This window comes from Taurulus bubalis, assembly GCF_910589615.1.
Source record: "Taurulus bubalis genome assembly, chromosome: 16".
NCBI classification, from domain to species: Eukaryota; Metazoa; Chordata; class Actinopteri; order Perciformes; family Cottidae; genus Taurulus; species Taurulus bubalis.
Window position 1 is genome coordinate 4,710,324 of NC_136604.1, and position 19,859 is coordinate 4,730,182.

Here is a 19,859-nt window from a genome sequence, read left to right on the forward strand (position 1 = left end):
TGTCCCCAGACACACAATATATTGCATACTTATAGCACCACTTCTGAATAAAGTCCTTCATGCTGTTCATACTCTTAAAAAAAAAAAAATCTAAAATCAATCCAGACTCTGGCCTTGACCAACGACCTGAAGATAGTAGACAGACAGAGAGACAGACAGCTACACAGAGGGAGTGAGATCTAAGGAGAGAGGGACAGGTCACAGCAGGTGTCAGTGATTGACACCCCCCCCTCCCACTCATCCTTTACTCTTTCTTTCAGGTGTGATTACGACTACCAGCATGGACCTTCACATGAACCTCATCACCTTCTTTGCTGTTCTACTAGTCTAGCCTTTTGATCGGATACAAGTTTTGTCAAGGATAAATAGTGGATGTTAATTTAACAACAGAAGGCTTTAGGGTCATCTATTTTTTTATAGCGCTGTGTAGCCATTTCATGTTCAGACAGTGTATGCATGTATCGTTGGCGCTAAACACTGCATAAATCTAGGCATTGCATAATATTTTTTTTATATACTTTAATGTGACTTTATTTAAAAAAAAAAAGATATACTATACTTTTTCTTTCTTTTATTCTACTCTTTCTTTCACCATTTTGTACGTTTTTGCTGTATACAGTTATATTATTGGTATTGTTGTTACTGTTTTTATTGTTAATGTTTTCTATTTTGTCTTTTTTCTGGCTGTAGAGGATCATGTCAGCCTACAACGAACACCAGATTGACTTAGGTCTTCAAGCCGAAATGATGACAACACACCTGCCAAAATTTCCAGTTTCCTGACCATCATGCCATGTCTGCATGATATTCTGTCCCACCTGTCTTCAGTCTAGACCCAATGACTCAGACACCAGTCTTGTCAAGGCTAATTAAAGGTAAGCTTTATTTTTTGTTATAGTTCATTGTAGCAAATGATAGGTGCAAGCACAACTCAAACTTCACTCAAGGGATCATCCTCAAACCAACCCTGTCTCCTAAAAATTACGTTCCCCCAAAACTAAAATGCATCCTCAATTTACGTTTGACTGGAAACGTATTGTCTGCCCGATTACGTTTGTGTTTGACATATTACAAATACGTTTATAATCAACTAATGTTTGTTTTTTTGTTTGTGTTTGACATATTACAAATACGTTTATAATCAACTAATGTTTGTTTTTTCGTTTGTGTTTGACATATTACAAATACGTTTATAATCAACGTATGTTTGTGTTATAGCTTTTATTTTCATGCTTTTAAGGATATTTTAATTTCTAAACTCTGCGGCAGAAAAGATACTAACAAGGATTCCCTCGGTAGCGGCAAGCGAAGAGTAACAGGGCCGGTCTGAAGACCGCTTGCACGGCGGTGTGAGGCCGGTAACAGCCCCCGTCACGCCAGGGCCGGTCTTCTCCGAGTCGGGTTGTTTGGGAATGCAGCCCGTAGGAAATGCATTCAAACGAGCGGAGAGATCCACGTGACACAACACATCCGGTTTTCAATTCAGATATTTTACAAAGTAAAAGTCTTGCATCCAAAAATCTAATTTCTGAATATTTAATGACTGATAAACTTTTTTTTTTTGGATGTAGGACTTTTACTTTGTAAAATATCTGAATTGGTCCAGTTAAGATGTGTTCAGAAATGTTCTGAACACATCCATATCAGTCAGTATTTTGAAAATCCGATGTTGTGTCACGTGGCTCTTTCCGCTCGTTTGAACGCGTTTCCTAACATATCAGTGTCTGCTGATTTGACCACGGAGATCCGAATGTCTGTTGAGTTGACTGCAGTGTTATACTGCACTAGATGGAGTTTACCACCCACTTTGGGCTGCATTCCCAAACAAGCGGTCTCCAGACCGGCCCCGTAACCGGCCTCACACTGCCCCTCTTCGCTTGCCGCTACTGAGGGAATCCTTGTTAGTGTCTTTTCCTCCGCAGAGCTTAGAAATTCAAATATTCTTAAATTCAGCGGGAAAGCATGAAAACAATAACACAAACATACGTTGCTTATAAACATATACATGAAAACAATAATACAAACATACATAGATTATAAACGTATTTGTAATATGTCAAACATAAACGTAATTGAGACTGCGTTTTTAGTTTTAGGGGAATGTAATTTTTAGGAGACAGGGTTGCTCAGGTCCATGGCCTGAGCCAACAGCTTTATGCAAACATAGAAGAAATCATAAAACTGGAAGATAGTTTTGCATTAGTAAAAATAAATATTGTCCTCTGAACTGATATCCCTCTTAAATTTCATTTCACGTAGCAGTAACATGTCAGTCATTCTAGGACATATCCTCATGTACATCTTGTAAATGCCAGGGGGGCATTGTTTCCCATTGGACTGGGTCTCATTAAAAAAAAATCTAACTGTGTGGCAAAGACAGATGTATTAGCTATTGCACACTGCGTATTACCTACTACTGTATTCTAGTTTCTTCTTTTTTTCAACAATAGTTGTGTTATTGTTTTTAGAGGCATTTAAAAAGGTCTCTGAAAAAAAACAAACAACATTTTTTTAATTGATGGAATAATTAGATGTGCAGTTACCCTGGTTTTTAAAAACGTGAAACGTGATGATAGTCTTGATTGCTTGAGTGGAGGCATCTGTAGGCCACAAGATTACAGAAATGTAACACGTGTTGATGATGCCTTTGTGCTAAAATGTGTCTTCTTTTTTTTAACATTCGACTTGATACTTATTCCAGAGTGCTGTTTTTTTCTAGGTCAGTGAAGATCAGTTTAACACCAGAAGGCAGTGAATGTTTCTGTGTAGGCATCATGCTCAAGCACTGCATCAATCTAACTTTGCCTTTGTTTCTGTTTTTTTGGCTGCAGAGAGGATCTTCCCAATCCACAGTGAACACCTGATGGTCAAGATACAAGTCCTCAAGCAGAACTTCCCGAACAGCTCAGCTTCCTGAACTTTGTGTCCGTGTGAGACTCTATACCATGTTGGGTGCCCTCTTCAGTCAAGTCTGGACTCAGCGACTTGTTCAGACATGAAAATCCCTCACCTTTCGGCGAAATTCGCCGTTTTGAAACCAAAATAGGTGACCTACGTGGATCGTGTAGATCCGAAGAGTTTTTGGGAGAGGGGGGGGGGGGGGGGTCAACTGTCCGCCGTTTCTGAGATTGGAGTGGGACACGGAAAAAAAACTGAGGTCGTGATCATCTTAGCAATAGAAGATCTTTGACATGTCGAGTCTTGGCCAATCAGCGTTAAGATGTCTACAGTGGCTTCATTTAATAATAGCAAGCTAGTCAGCTTGCTAACACGTTCGCTAACATTGTTGGAGAGACAGCGAGTGAGATTACTGGCAGCGGAGAGTCCGTGGCATATATATATATATGTGTATATATATATATATATATATATATATATATATATATACTGTATATATATATATACGTATATATATATATATATATATATATATATATATATATATATATATATATATATATATATATATATATATATGTATATGTGTATGTATATATATATATATATATATATGTATATGTATATATATATATATATGTATATATGTACACTTGGTATTGACAAAAGAAGAATTAAAACCCATAATGATCATAGTTTGTCAGCTTCTCGACGAGTGACGCTGTTCGGCACTGACTCTCCCGTCACTGCCTCCACGCCCCGCTGGTGTCACCTTTTCACCCCTCATGAGTTTGCAGGTCTGACTGTAAATGTTAGACCCAGTGACAGGCTGGCATGAAATGGCTTGCATAATACTTAGTAAGCAGGCCATAATAATGTTTGACTCATGGCTGAAGTTAAGTTTCTCCAGCTCTCCCCAGGTTGGCAAAAAAGCATCTCAAAATGCATCAGATTGATGCTTTAAAATATGGAATACTTACATTTTTCTTACGGGGGAGCATGCCCCCGGACCCCCCTAGAGGGGTAAAATCCTTCTCACCTTTTTCACCCCTGACCCGTTTTCATGCCTGCTTGTTACTCTTGATCAACTCAGCTAATCTTCAAGTGGCTAATCTTTTCATGTTTATTCATGAGTAATCCTTCACATGCTGTTTCTTCAAGATCTCAACAATGCTTTGTGAGTATACGGTCAAGTTATTGGATCAGTTCAACCTGTTTTTCACAGAAAATGTTAATTTCTTAAGGTTTATCAATGATGGTCTGTATCTTGATTTACAATAGGCTTTATTTAATATTTCCTGATGTTGACTATAAAATCTATGCCAACCAATTGTTATACGTTATACGTTGTACCATATCATTTTGCAATAGAATTCTGGCGACCATAGTTGCGTCAATTTGCTTCGAACTTTGTAATAAAATACCGTAACTCATACAGTTGTACTGTGTTTAGCTCTGAGAAAGACTGTAATTAGGTTCCCGGTATAACTGCTGTTTAAAAAAAACAAACACATGCCGTATTGTCTTTACGTTCTCACTTTATTTTTTACGGTAAAGCTCTGGCAACCACAGCTGCCAGTAATTTACCGTTAAATTGAACTAGTACCGTAATATATTGATTGTACAGTTGTACTGTGTTTTTCACTGAGAAAGACTGTAATTAGGTTTACGGTATAACTGCTTTAAAAAAAAAAGATTTACCGTAAACGCGTTTATAACATTGATGTTATTTCTAAAGCAAATAACCGTAAACAGGTTTATGATATATCCGTTTTTTTAATAGTAATTTACCGTAAACAAAAAACAGTTCTCAACTGTGAATTTTACGGTTGCAAAAACATATACCGTAATGTCTTGTACGGTTTCACTTTATTTTTTACGGTAAAGCTCAGGCAACCACAGCTGCCGGTAATTTACCGTATATTATACGGATTTTTTTTTACAGTGTAGCTTTCTCTAGACGACCAGCTAACGGCTGGTCGTAGTGTTTAGTCAGATGGTCGGTGGGGACGAGGGCGCCGGGGGAATCCCTCTGCTTGGCTCGTTCTACCGCCGACGCTGTGAAAGTATGAAAGAAACCAATCGTTCATTTCCATACATTCCCATAAACCATGTTTCACAGGCTGCAGTCGCATCATCTTCAATCTGAGACGGATCGGATGGTCTTGGAGCCTAAAATCTTGCGAGGCCTAAAGATTCCATCATGTCTGATACCTGTTTATGACGAGCTGCGCTTCTCTTCCCCGCTTGGATCAGTTGTTGACACTGTTAGATGGCGTCTGATGCGTTAATCCTCTGTGATATTAAACTAAAGTACGTGTGCCTTTTTTAGAAACGGATAATGGAAGAATGCGTTTTCAACTTTTTGAACATTTCCTCTTTATGCCAAAACCCCAAATCCCCCCAGTACACAAGCATGTCTGTTCATCAGAGACATTTTCTATTTCCATTTTAAGAAAACCCCAAAGAAGACCACTCATCCAAGCAATCGAAGAGATAGGAAAAGATTCAAGAGAGAAACTAATGGACTTGGAAACTAATGGAGGGGGATGGGGGCGGGGGGAGAAATGTCCACTTCTTTGATTGCGACCCAGGAAAGTAGCGAGAGAGACACAAGAGCGTCTTCGCAGGATGAGATTTGGGAAAAGGCTTAAACCCGCCAGAGCGAGAAACAGATCCATATCTGAGTCTTTTTGTGAGCGGCTGGAGGCAACAACAAACGGAAGCCTGTGTTTCCGACCAACTTATTGAATAAGCCTGAAATTGCCAGTGTTGTGTGAACTGGAACAACCAAGGAACCGTAGATCAGTGCGACTCCAGTGAAAGGCAGTTCGGCTTCTTCAAATCAACCGTCTTCATCAGGACCGGCAATGTTCTGAAGACGAGCCGCCATTTGTGTCCTCGGCCCCGCCCCCCCACCCCGAGGCTGTCTGTAATCACCCTTTTTTTCTTTCCCTCCCATTGTATTGCTCAAGAAAAATCATTTTCACTCTGTTTTTATTTAATTACTGCTGCGCAATTGGATCAGACTCCGCCGCTCGTTTTTACGAGCCGCACCGGCGTCCCATGATTACTCAAAGGCGGCCTGCCAGAGGCGAGGACGTCTCCGAGGTCGGCCTCGACAGAACAAGCGTATCGAGCCATCTGACCGCAGGGAAGCGAGTAATGGGAGATGGCCGCCGCTCGCCAGATCCCCGGGTCGCCGCGGTCAGGCCGACGCCGCGTGCCTTTCACAAAGACGGCTCTAAGAGGACTTAATTAAAAGAGGGCGTGCGAGATTGACAGCCATTCCTTTTTGTTTAAAAAGAAAATGTGAGTCCCTCAAAGTGAGTCTCATTGGCTGCAGGGTCAGGAGACGTGACCGGAGGCGTGCAGCTGGCTCCTGCTCCGTGTCATGCAGAACTAGATACTTTAACTAAGATGGACATGCAGCTTGCAGAGGTTACCAAGTGAGTCACGTGACATTCAATGAAATACAAATGCAACTTTAATGTAGTTGATTAAATCGAATGTATTTGGTTCATAGTTTAGTTCATACAAATGAGATCTATCCCATGTTGCTAAAGCAGAACATAACTCCTCCAGCAGCTTGCTGAGCAGATTCCAGTCTATTTATTTGTTTGCACTGCAGGCGGTATGTTGGCAGAGAGAGAGCACGGTTATCTGTGAATCAGAGAATTGGACATAGCAGGCACAACAATACCAACGCTATAGATGCGTTTGCACCAAGGGCCCCGTTGGGGTCTAGTGGCTGGGCTTCTGGGCTTCTGGGCTTCTGGGCGGCCCACGTTTGGTTCCCGGTCGGGGAAACGCTGAGGTGACGAGTGCACAAGATTCAGATTTGTGTCATTCTTCCCCCGTTGCCATGGCTGCAACTCATATTTTTGTACATTCTTAACAACACAATGATCGACATGTCGTCATCTATTCAGGCTGGTTGGTGGATATTTCTCTCTTCACGGTGTTCACAATGATTCACGTGGGTTTAGAACCACAGAACCCTGAACTGCTCTGTAGACTGTGAATCTGCACAGATGCAGCTGGAATACATGTTCAGGGGTTTTGCATTGTATTATTTTCAGACACTCTGGATGAAGAGTGGCTGGTAGATGTTGAACCATGCAGGGCTTCATCCAGCGGGGCCTTCAGGCCACAGATCTCCCTCTGCATCAGCTCCTCGTCCCGTTCTTACCACCACATACGGTGATTGGCTTCGTCTACAGCAGCCTGCATGGATCCAGCTGTAATTGGAATGCATTAGTTCAGTGATTAGATTATTTTTTATTATTTTTATTAGCCTTTATTTTACCAGGTCGGTCCCGTTGAGATACAATGATCTCTTTTCCAAGGGAAGCCTGGCCAAGATATAGATTATATAGAACAACGAGCTGGTGTGGCATCACCACAGAATGTTTGCAGGTTTGTACCAAATAACAGGCTGGCTGGTTACGGTGTCTGAACATGTAGATGAGCGTGACCTGGTTTCAGAAACCTGGACGCTCCAGTTCTGTCTGATCGTAGAGATCCACTCGGCTCGGTAGCCACACTAAATACACAGTGCAGCATACAGGTAATGAATTGTTTTAATATTTTTTAAAGAAAACACAATGCTGCTATCAGATTGGTTCTCTGCATGAACAAAGACTGTGAGACGGTGACGAGTGCATTCCTAAAAGAAACCGGGACGTTGTGATCTTTAGTCTTCACCCATGTTTCTTCAGCGTGTGCCGGTGTTTCTTTGACTTTAACTTCCTACGAGGAATTTTCATTTTGTTGCAGACTTTTCTGTTCTTTTTTTAGCGTCCTTTTTAGAAAACCTCTTGCTTAAACTGACAGCAGGGTCTGCTGTCAGGAGGAGGAGGAGGATTTTCCCTGATTTTGCAAGTAATCCGACCCGGTGACATGGATGACGAGCTTTAAGAATAACTATAGAGACATAACCGATGGTCTCGTTTACTGATTGATGAAGGTCAGTTAAAAGTTCCTCAGTAACTTTAAGTGATGTAGTCGTTGGCCACTGAAACAAAGAACAGGATCTGAGGGCCAGAACATGATCCTGATCCTCCATCATGAGGTTTTGTGCGAGCTGGACTCTATTGCCAGTACTGATAGATCCACGTCGCTGTCCGTGGTGCTGAAGAAGTAGCACACTTTTTTTTTGTTCTTTCTCTGCAGTCCCGCCTTGGGGCTCGAGGAAAAAACAACAACAATTGGTTTATCATTACAGCTCACCTCATGATGAAACTGCTTTTCTCTGCAGGTGTAATTGGCACCTTTTTAAATGAAACAAACCCACATTTCTCCAGTAGGCTCGTGCAGACGAATCATTACTGAGTTGATTACACATTCTCCGGTAATGAATAGAGATCCTCCCCGGTGGGAGATGGAGATGGAGGGAGAGTAATTGGGTGTTATGGATGTCATGCCTGCGCGCTCGTCTCTCTGCGGGCGGTGAATGTTACGACGGCGTGGAAAACATCTCAAAGCCAGGCAGATAAGACGGTCTTTAAAGCAACCTTGTTGATTCATGTTGCCAATGTTTTCATGCACTAAAATTATATATTGTATAACGGTAATTACAGAAGAGTTGTAGTCAACTTACACAAGGCGTGTAATAAAGCAATGTAGATTTTAAGAGTTTAATTTCCCCGGGATATCGAGTTTATTTGCTTTCTTGTTGAGAAGTAGATGAGATGGTGCGTTTCTGTTATCTTAGCTTAGAGTATAAGTGGTACAAAGACTTTAAAAAAACCTCACTGGTCATTTTTACTCTCTCTTCTGTTTTTATCAAACAAACAACATAACACGCGTGTAAGAAAGTGAGGTTTATAGGTGCTAGCTGGATTTTATTACTTTTGGACAGAACAAAACTAGCTTTTCCTCCCCACCTATATTCCAATCTTCATGCTAAGCTAAGCTAACCAGCTGCTGGAGGTAACTTCACATTTGCCCTACAGACATGTAATATATTGATCTTCTCGTCTAACTCTCAGCTAGCAGACAAATACGCATGTTCACCAAAATGTTAAACCACTTCTTTAAGCTGTAATCTGGAGGGTTCGTAGGTTCTGAAGCATTATATATCCGTCAGTTTGTTTTCTAGCAGGCTCTGTTACGTTACACATGCTGTAGTCTTTTGTTCCATTGTGAATAACAATGTATGAACAATGTATAATGGGCTCAAAATCAACTCCAGTGCCCACAATCACGGCATGTCAAACAGTGTGTTCTATAACAGAGTAACAGTAAGTGGACACACACACTTCTTGGTGGTGGGATGGACCAATACAAAATATTTCCCGTCTTATCCTTGACATATACGGCATCATAAATCCTGGGCTGGGGGCTTTACAGCGTTTGGTTTCATTACTGTAGCTGCATGAGATGAGAAGTGACTCCTCTTCAAACAGACACTCACCTTTTCCTTCCACGTGTAATTATTCAGAAAAGCAGAGGCTGCTCTCGTGTTGCAGTGGCGCTCTAATTAACCCCATCACCAGCACCACCCTCTCCATCCTGTATGTACATGTCTGTCCCGTTATCACAGAACAGCCCTTTTTTTTTTTATATTGCGCTGGAATACTTTAATTTCAGAGTTAATGAGCCGAAAAGCTTCTCAACTCTCCCTCACTGCTTCTTTCTGAATCAATGTTCCTCTCTGCTCTTCCTTCCTCACTTTCTCTTCTTCTTGTCCTGTATTTCTCGTTCAACTTCACTTCCCACCTTTGCTCCTTGTCTGTTTTGACACTTGAATCAGACAAGTTCCGACTACAGATCATAGCGAGAGACCTGTTATTTAACTACCAGAGGGGCAGCAATGTGATTCATCTCATTCAAGTCATAAATGAGCAGCATTTAAAGTGGGAACCTGCAGGGTTGTTTTTTTAAATGATTTTGTCCTTGTTGTTAATGGATAATTGCTGTGGTGTTTCTGCTCTGCAATCACCTGTCAATCAAACAGGGTTGGTGGCACAGCTGCTTTTTATAGTGTGTGTGTGTGTGTGTGTGTGTGTGTGTGTGTGTGTGTGAGAGTTTCTTAAAGTAGTGCTCTTAAGCAAAGAAGTGCTGCTTGTTGACGTTAAGCTAAAGCTTTAGCTAAGTTAAACTAAATACAGTGTCCTCAGGGATCTGGCTAAAGGTGTGTGTGTCTCTGTCTCAACATTATTCACACTCCAGAGAAATTGTATGAAGCCTTTTGAAATTCTGCTCGTGCAGCTCATCCTGGTGACGGCAGTGAATTAACAGTTAAGTGAAACGGCGCCCAGGCAGAGTTTATATTAGATGACGCTCGGTAGATATGGCGACCGCATTAGCATTTATTGGTGAGGAGTGCAGCGTTTATTCTCTTAAAGCAAATGTGTCTCCATCTGAATGCAAACCAGTGTTCCTGTAATGTCTAATCTAAAGTGATGGGTGGGAGCTGCGGTCTGACATTTAGTCAATTTCCATTGAGTCAAAGGAGCTGTCCGTCAACAAAAACCCTACTTGAATATTATTTGATGCCTCTGTTCAATGAACACATTTAAATATAATAAAATCACTAAATCATACAGTTCACAATCATGAGTATTTAGATTAATAGAATAACCATCACATGTATTGTTATTTAAAGCAGCATTTGTTCTTTTGGGGGGGAATGGGCAGTTGGGCGCCACCGAAAAATGTATTCAAGCAGACGTTGAATATTAGTATAACCCGCCTCCTGTGTAATTTGATTGGCTGCCTGGGGTCAAGGTGACCAGCTGTGACGACTCCGTCCATTGCATTGAAAAGGTTGAGAATGTTGTAGCAGCAAAGGGTTGAATGGACATTTTTAATTTGAAAGAAGAACAACTTTTTATTTTTCTCTTTTTTTCTTCTTTTTTACAAAGTCTCATTTTAATATGCATTGTAATTTGTGGGGTTTATATAAATTAAATCGGGCAGCTCCCTGTGCAGAGCAACAGGCTTAATCAAGGCTGTCTTTGAGTCAGTTTGACAGGAAGAAATTTGGCTCTTGATGTCTGCTAAAAGTTGTTTTGATCCTCTGAATGTCCAAGAAGATTTTTTTTTATTTTCTCCCTCTTCTCTCTTCTCCTTTGACTAAAGTCCTGCTGAGTGGGCGGTTAGTGAGGAGAAGGAACAGTTGATTCTAAAACATCTTGGACATCAGTTTAATTTCTAATGGAAAAAAGATTCACGCCCCCGAATGTGCATTTCTGTACCAAAAAGAAAACAAATCTACTCCAACAACTTTATTACGGAACATAGCAATAAAATGTACAAATTAGCTATTTAGACGACAATCAAACATACTCACAGAATTACATTATACTCCACAACAACAAGTCCAAGGCAGCAGCTTCCAAATGTTCATCACAAAATCCTATTTATACTGTTTGAGTGGGCAACAACGAAAGCAAGAGTGGCCTTGCAAATATGCAGAAAACTTCTCTTGACAAACAGAGGAGTTAGCATGAATAACAATCCCTTTTAAATACACAGGGAACACACAGGAGTGCATGAATCTACTGATACTCAAGGCATTTACAGTGTTGGCACAATCATTAAGCAGAAATCGCAGCATTTTCCACATAAGCATTGAAACCCCCTGGTTCCATCTTCCTCTGCTGTTGCCCAATTACATTCCCCGTCCTCCAGACTGCTCGCAGATTCACAAACAGCCACTGATGTGGAGACACAAACTCCAGCATGTCGACACATCACACGTCCAGCCAGCCACGGCCACCGTGAAAGAGCCAAGCTTGTTACATCCACAGTGCCCACATGATACAAAACATTCACTTCACTTTGCATCAACTGAACACTGACGCTTAGATGTCATATGTCCACATGTGCTTTACTTTACACTAAGTCTCTGTCACACTATGTACAGTCTTTTACATTGTAGAGCATTGAGGTTTACAACCACCTCAGCTGCTAACTTCAGAGAATCAAAGATAAATAATTCATAATTCAAGGGTGAAGGCGGTACCGTTGTCATATAAATATATTTTATTAAGGGTTTATAAGTTCTAACTAATGCTGTATTAAAATGTGTCAACTGTTTGTAAACATGTATAACTATTATACAACTGAGAAAGTCAGTGATGTAGAATTGTACTCTGGGCTGCGTTGGGACACTGTGACATCATATGTGGGTGTGGTTACAGGTGTGTAACCACACCCACAATGCACAGCCATTGAATGGCAACTGCGGAAAACATGTCACCCATGAATAGTGTTGAAAAGGGTTTGATGTTACGAGACAGGAATATACACGGCAACCAAAGGGACACCTGGCGACCCAATGGCTTATTACTAATCTGTAAAGCCTTGTTTTTTTGGCTTGAAGCGATTAGTGACAAATTATAAACCCATTATGAAGTAGGCCTTATTAGAAGCAGGTAGATGCGGTGGGGGAGCTAAAACAACACAATAACGTCATTATGGCACTTTTTGGATTTATATTACAGAGTACTTTGTACAAACCATCCAGAAGCCTCTGCAGGGACGCGAACCCCCCGACCTCCAACACACTCAGCACGGTACGTCTTGGTTTGCACATCGGGCTTCGAGGCCGCGTGCGTGTCCTTCGCATGAAAAATAGAGCCTGTTATGTCCGTGAAGGTTCAGGCGTGACTCACCCTGCAATGGGCTGTCTGCTCTGAACACATCTGGCGGGGCGGGTGGAAAACCGGTAATAAAGCTGCTTTTTTTTGTTGTGAAAATATACCTTTTTTTCTCAGCCTAAAATCCACAAAGTCTGTATAAAGCTGAGGAAACCGACCCAACCTGAAAAGCGGTGAATCGGAACATGAGGAATGAATTCGGCTCCCGTGAGCCGGACTCGTTGGCGTTATTCTTCCACTTTCCAGTTTGATTGTGGCAACAAGTCCATATATCTGAAGTGGCCCCGGCGTTTCAGTTCACTCATGTGTTTGACTCGCACGCGGTTCATCACGTCGGCAGGTCCGGGATGAGATAACAGAGCGCTTATCTGTCGTCGTTTGTCGCTTTACAATGTCCGGGATCCTCGTGGATCAGAGCCTCTCAGTGGCTGTAATCTATGTTTACATGTCCGGCCGAAGCAGACCGGCTTTGAGAAGCTCAGCAGGCACTCAGGAAACAATATTCCCACTTAGCAGAATCCATTAAGTGACTTTTTTCAAACTCCCTCGATTGGCCCTCCTGAAATCCTCCGTCTGGCCTCGAACCTGAACCTCAGGCGTCGCTGAAGTCCACCTTCTCGTACGCGCAGGGGTCCGGGAACCTCGTCTTCTGGTCCGACAGCAGCTCGTCGGTGACGGTGAGCTCCTCCAGCTCGGTGGTGAAGTGGTCGGCGCTCTCCACCATGGACGTGTCCTTGACGGCGCTGTACGTGAGGGCCACGCTGTAGGCGGCGGGCTTGTCCGAGCCTTTCCTCCCGCAGCGGCAGATCTTGCGGAAGGCGGCGCGGAACTTCTGCGACATGGCGTTGTAGATGACCGGGTTGACTGCGCTGTTGAGGTAAACGCAGACGCGGCAGAAGAGCAGGAACCAGCTGTCCAGGTAGGCGCGGTCCAGGAAGGAGTTGACCACCACCAGAGTGCGGTACGGCATCCAGAGCGCGGCGAACAGGATCACCACCACGGCCAGCATCTTGGTCACCTGGAGTCGGGCAACAGGGATCAATATGAGAACTCATGCAGCAGTGAAACACCCGGAGGGGTCTATGGCGGACGAATCAATACTGAACACGGAGGAACCAGCTTTAAAAGGCTTTCTAGCTTCTATCTCTTCATGATTTAGATTCCATGATTCATAAAGAGACCATCTTTTAAGTTGACAATGAGAAGGTTCTGGCCATTAGAAGGTATGGACTTGTATACTATACTTGTATGGCGTTGTCATTCACCCATCATTCACATTCATTCACACAGCGATGGCACCGCCTTCAGGAGAACATGAAAGGTTAAGTGTCTTGTCCAAGGACACATGGACTGAAGGAGGCGGGGTCGAACCGGTTAGGGACGACACTCTACCCTCTGAGCCACAGTTGCCCGTAATCTCAGTTGTTAAAGTATTATAATTATCTATGTGTATATATTTATTTGTTTTGCGCCGATATTCTGCATTCTTTGTCATCATATGTTGCTTTAGCCCGGCTGGCATCGCTGTTCTCTAAAGAACCAAACTGGAACCGTCGTCATGTTTGTCTCATTTTTTGCCGATGTGGACTGACTCCACTGTTTCTCCATGCTAGCCAGCTAGCTGGATGGCTAACGAATCAAGCTAAGTGGCTTCAGGAACGACCGGCAACTGAAGTGACTGATTCATAATAGGTTGACGTGTTTCTAAAGGCCCAAAGCTACCGTGGGTGTAAGTTATGGTATGACATGATATGATATGAACTTTATTCGTCAGCTGGTGCTGAAATTTGTCTTGCGACCCAGCAGCCGTTGCATGTTTAAACAGAAAACATGAATTACACACATTGACATGACACATTGAAACACAACACATTTACATACATGGGTACAGATAGTCGAGAGCACATTGTCCACCACTCCGCCTATCTCCGGTTTAGCATCAAAGTCGATTGATGGACAAAAGACTTTTTTAGTCTAACCTTCTTGAAAAGTGGTACCTCGTATCTCCTTCCTGAGGGCAATAACCTGTATTCACTATACAAAACATGATTAGTGTTTGAGGTGATGTTTTTTGCCAACCTCAGCATGCTGTTGTCATACGTGGAAGCATACAGCTCCTGAAGTGGTTGTCCAACAATCTTTGAACAAATGTTTAGTTGTTGTAACATTTGTGACTTTAGGGCTGCAGACAGACATCCACACCAGGTGGTACTGCAGTACTGAAGAACACTCATAAGGACAGAAGTGAAAAACAAAAGAAGAATCCTTCTACTGGCACCAAAAGATCTTAAACGGCGAAGGAAATAGATTCTTTGCTTTGTTTTCTTACACACTGATTCGATCTGATCTTTCCATGAAAGAAGATGGTCTATTGCTACTCCTAGGTATGTGTATGAACATACCTGATCGATCTGTTCACTATGAATAGTAATAGGAGATTTGCATATCTCCAGTGGTGTACCAAAAACAATCTCTTCTGTCTTTTTTGTGTTTATGATGAGAGCGTTGTTATCACTCCATTCAACCACCTTATTTACTCTCTGCTGGTGCAGTCCAGGGTCACTGAAACTATTTAAGAGAGAAATTAAAACTGTGTCGTCAGAGTACTTTAGAATGTACTGACCTGGTCCTTTGCTCCTACCCTCAGACAGACATTCTTCAGGACGACAACTGTCAGTATAAAGAGTGAAGAGTACAGCTGAGCTTACACAACCCTGTGGAGCGCCAACATTTGTAGTTAATGCTGAGGAAAGGGTTCTGTTCACCTTTACTCTCTGTACTCTGTTGGTTAAGAAACATGCATACCAGTGAATCAAATATGGATTCAGTTCTAACTGGACCATCTTTGACACCAATATATCAGACTGTATCGTGTTGAAGGCTGAAGAAAAGTCCAAGAACAACACCCTTGCATAGTTGTCCTTAGACTGATCTAGATGTTTTGTAATCAGGTGGAACAGTGTGGCGACCGCATCCTCTGTACCGCAGCCCTTTTTATAAGCAAACTGACAGGGGTCAAGTTTCTCATGGACAGATATGCTCATTTTATTGACGCAGATGGTTCCCATCTGGATGCACAGATGCATGTTTAAATGATGCAGCACAATTTTATAATTCATAGTGCATTATCCCCACCCTCTGAAAGAGTGGGAAAGTGGGCGGGTCCTCTGAAACACACTTTGAGAATCACTGGATTAATTGACAGGTTTTTATAATCAAATCATTAGGCTTTTGTCTTTTATAATCTTTTTAAGCAGAAATGCCAAAGATTTTCATGTTGCAGTTTCTCAAATGTGAATATGTGCTGCTTTTAAGTATTAGTTACTATGAAGCGCACACACACACACACACACACACACACACACACACACACACACACACACACACACACACACACACACACACACACTACTACATACACTACTGTTCAAAAGTTTGGGGTCACTTAGAAAATTCCTTATGTCCTTCGTTTTTTTCAATGAAGATACATTAAATTAATCAGAAATAGACTATACATTGTTAATGTGGTAAATGACTATTTAGGTGGAAACGTCTGGTCTTTAATGAAATCTCTACATAGGTGTATAGAGGCCTATTTCCAGCAACTATCACTCAGTGTTCTAATGATACATTGTGTTTGCTCATCGCATAGAAGACTAATGGAGGATTAGAAAACCCTTGTGCAATTATGTTAGCACAGCTAAAAACAGTTCTGCTGGTGAGAGAAGCTATAAAACTGGCCTTCCTTTGAGCTAGTTGAGTATCTGGAGCATCACATTTGTGGGTTCATTATACTCTCAAAATGGCCAGAAAAAGAGAACTTTCATGTGAAACTCTCCAGTCTGTTCTTGTTCATATAGAAATGAAGGCTATTCCATACAGGAAATTCAGGAAACTCAAAAAGCAAACCATGATGGAGATGAGATGCCATTTCGGGGATCTATATTAGAAAAGCATGTCTGAGGCCTTTTTAAAATGGGTGTATTCCTGTGGCATCAATCTGATTCCTAAATAAATATTTTTTCAACACTGTGTTGTGAGGCCTGCTCTCTCCACTATTTATTTAGTTATTTACAGGTGCAGGAAGTAAAGTATTTAGATGGTGTACTTACATTTATGGAGCAATACCGCTCTGTTAAAGGACTCTAGAAGAAATGCCCCTTGAGACGTACTTTTATACAATATATATTGTATAATAAGGCAGTATTAGGTAGTAGTAGTAGTAGTAGTATTTATTCTTAATCTTCATATTTTTTTGTACGTTTTGTGTGAAACCTTCATTTTGAAGTAAAGTACAAGTTCTGCAGTTGTACTAATTAGAGTAAATGTACTTGGATGCATTCAGGCGCGTCATCACCAGATGTGCATTCCCTTGTTTCAAGACAGACGCACGCGCACACACACACCTGTCTGCGCGAGGTCGCGGTGGAGCTGGAGTGGCGCGAGTTCTTGCAGCTGGTCCTCTGGTCGTCGGCGCCGCTGCTCGGCCCGTTCTTCTTCTTATTCTTCTTCTTCTTGTCTTTGGCGTCGGAGGGCAGCGGGTTGAGGAAGAGGATGCGGCCGATGAGGCCGTACAGCACCGCGGACAGCAGCAGCGGCAGCACGAAGAACACGCCGAAGTCGAAGAAGTAGACCGGCAGGTAGAACTTCCGGGACACCCGGTAGCCGCACGCCATGATGGTGACGTTGTCGTACACCAGCTGCTGGATATCCGACAGGTAGAACCACATCACGCAGTACAGAGACGTGAACGCCCACACGGTAACGATGATCTTCTTGGCGCGGGACAGCGTGCACAGGAACTGCGCCTTGATCGGGTGGCAGATGGCGATGTACCGCTCGATGGTGAAGGCGCTGATGGAGCACGAGGACGCGTTGATCCCGAGGTACTGGAAGTAGGTGATGAAGAGGCACCCGTAGTGGCCGAACACCCACGAGCCGAAGAGGCTGTCGGTGATCGTCGGTAAGCCGGCCGCCGTCAGCACCATGAGGTCGGCCACCGCCAGACTCACCAGGTAGCAGTTGGTGGGAGTCCTCATGTGTTTGGTGGTGAGCACCACCAGGACCACCATCACGTTGCCCACGATCCCCAACGCGCAGATCACGAGGAGCAGCACGCTGCTGATCACCTTGTACTGGAGACTGTAGTCCGTCCACAAGCCCAACGTGTCGTTGAGCCCCGGAGCCGCTGCTGTAAAGTTTTCCATCTTGACGCTCCAAAACACTCCGCGGGGTTTGTCCGCCTCCTGACGCGCAAAGTATACGGGTTTTACGCGCGGTGGATGAACGCTGCGCGTCCGGGTGTTTATCGGTCCGAAAAGCAAAGAAACAACTAACAGGAAAGCTCACAGCTGCTCCCAGTCGCGTGCTGCACGTGAACACATCGCTCGGACTCTGATGGTTCTTCTCCCTCTCCGGGTTTCGGGTTGTGCGTAATTACAAAAAATAAAAACCAGTGGGCGATGCGGCGCCGAGTCAGAATGAACTGCGTCCGCCGCGCAGATGTCGGGTTGGTTTTGAAGCCTTGCTCTTGGCACGAGCTCCCATTACGCATGCGAGGGGATTAGCCCACCGTGACATTATTGGGCACCAGACCCTCCTCCCACCCTCCAGTAACAAAAGCTGCTCAAACGCCACAATGTAACGTAGTTCCGAGTGTTCCGGTGCTTCATCATCACTCACAGAAGGCTGCAGACATTATGTTTAGTAAATATGAGTTCAACGTGCCGGCGCCACTCTTTGAACTTTAGTTTAATTAACCCTGAACATCAGAACCCTGTTCCTAAGGTTTGTGCAGATGCATTGCAGTCTGACTGCAGCTCAGATCAACAGGCTGCCACTTTAATTTTTTTTTTAAGGCAGCATTATGGAATGAGCTGCAGTCTATAAAATGATGCTGTGATTAATATGCATCCCTTTAGGCGAAGAAGCTGCAATACAGGATTACAGTGGCAGGTAGGGATGGGTATCGCTTGGTTTTTTTCCGATACCGGTGCTAAACCGATACTTTTAAAACGATGCCGGTGCCTAAATGGTGCCTGAACCGATACTTTTTTATTGCCAAGGCAATTTTTTTTCTTCAAATTGAACAATATTATTAACTGTTTAAAGTATACTATAGATATAAATAAATAAGTACATACAAAACACACTTCAAACTACAGCTTCAAACATTTTAACTTCAAACTATAAAATATATATTTAAAAAAAGAACAGACACAAGCATCAGGTGGCCTGATGGGACCGTGTGCAACAGAACTCAGACACTGTTGGATCCTAAAACTGCTGCTTTACTGGACAACATGTCATCATTAATATCAACTGGAGAGATTTGTTCCATCAAGCCGAGGACGGACGTTCAAAAGCTCGTGCTCGTGTCTCCAGCGATCTCTGTGTGCGCGCACTGGGGGTGTGTGTGTGTGTGTGTGTGTGTGTGTGAGCGCTGGAAGCCCCGCCCCCTCGAGCCCCGCTCTGCATGCAGGCGGACAGAGAGCAGAGCAGCGAGTGCGCTCTGATCCGCGCTATTTTAATAATCGTTTTTAGCGTGCGGGCACCGCGCTACCTTTTTAGTATCTATATACCGTGCAACTTTACAGAGTAGTGTAAAAAAAAAAAGGATTTAAATCGGCTCAGGCACCGGAAGGAAACACCGAAATCTGCGTTGCTTTTTCGGTTCGGTAGGTACCGGACGTGTTGGAACCGGTGCCAGTATGGCACCCAACCCTAGTCGCAGAACGAAGTTAAGAAGGGTCGTTACATCCTGAATAATGTTCTGAAATATGATTGTCTTAATTGTTCTTTGGAATATGCCCAAAGTACAGATGATGGATGAATTATTGGCATCGAGGAAGAAAATGCTGACCTGTCTTTAAGCAAAGTGTCTCATCACTATATAAATTGGCTCATCACTATACATTTATATGTGTGTGTATATATATATATATATATATATATATATATATATATATATATATATATATATATATATATATATATATATATATATACTCCCAATATGATGAAAATACTATACTCTGCAGTCCATGTTCAAGCACGTGAGCCTGAAAAACAAACTAAGCAGCTCATAAAATACTGACCATATAAAGTGTGTCAGAGGTGCCATTACAGGCTCGAGAGTACTGGAGATGTTTATGAGTTATTGTTTGTATCAGATCTGACACACGTCCTCACTTTGAAGCATCTCCATGCAGTAAAACATATTTAGTCCACTACGGAAAATCCTCCTGAATTGCCCAAAAGCTGAGCAATACTGACATGAGTTAAAGCACTAAAGGCACTCAACGTATTACCCTGGACAGGAAGCTGATTCAGTTTACAAAAACAAATGTT

The 19,859-nt window shown here is 42.7% G+C and overlaps 1 protein-coding gene across 1 annotated transcript; it reads right to left on the bottom strand.

Annotated features, from left to right (window-relative positions):
* Positions 1-13,101: 13,101 nt before the first annotated feature.
* On the bottom strand, positions 13,102-17,716 carry trhrb (thyrotropin-releasing hormone receptor b; the record flags this gene model as incomplete). Its single annotated transcript, XM_079232283.1, has 2 exons — positions 13,102-13,527; positions 16,916-17,716. The coding sequence occupies 2 exons, from the start codon at positions 17,714-17,716 to the stop codon at positions 13,102-13,104; spliced, it is 1,227 nt and encodes a 408-aa protein (XP_079088409.1).
* Between the last annotated feature and the right edge of the window lie 2,143 nt (positions 17,717-19,859).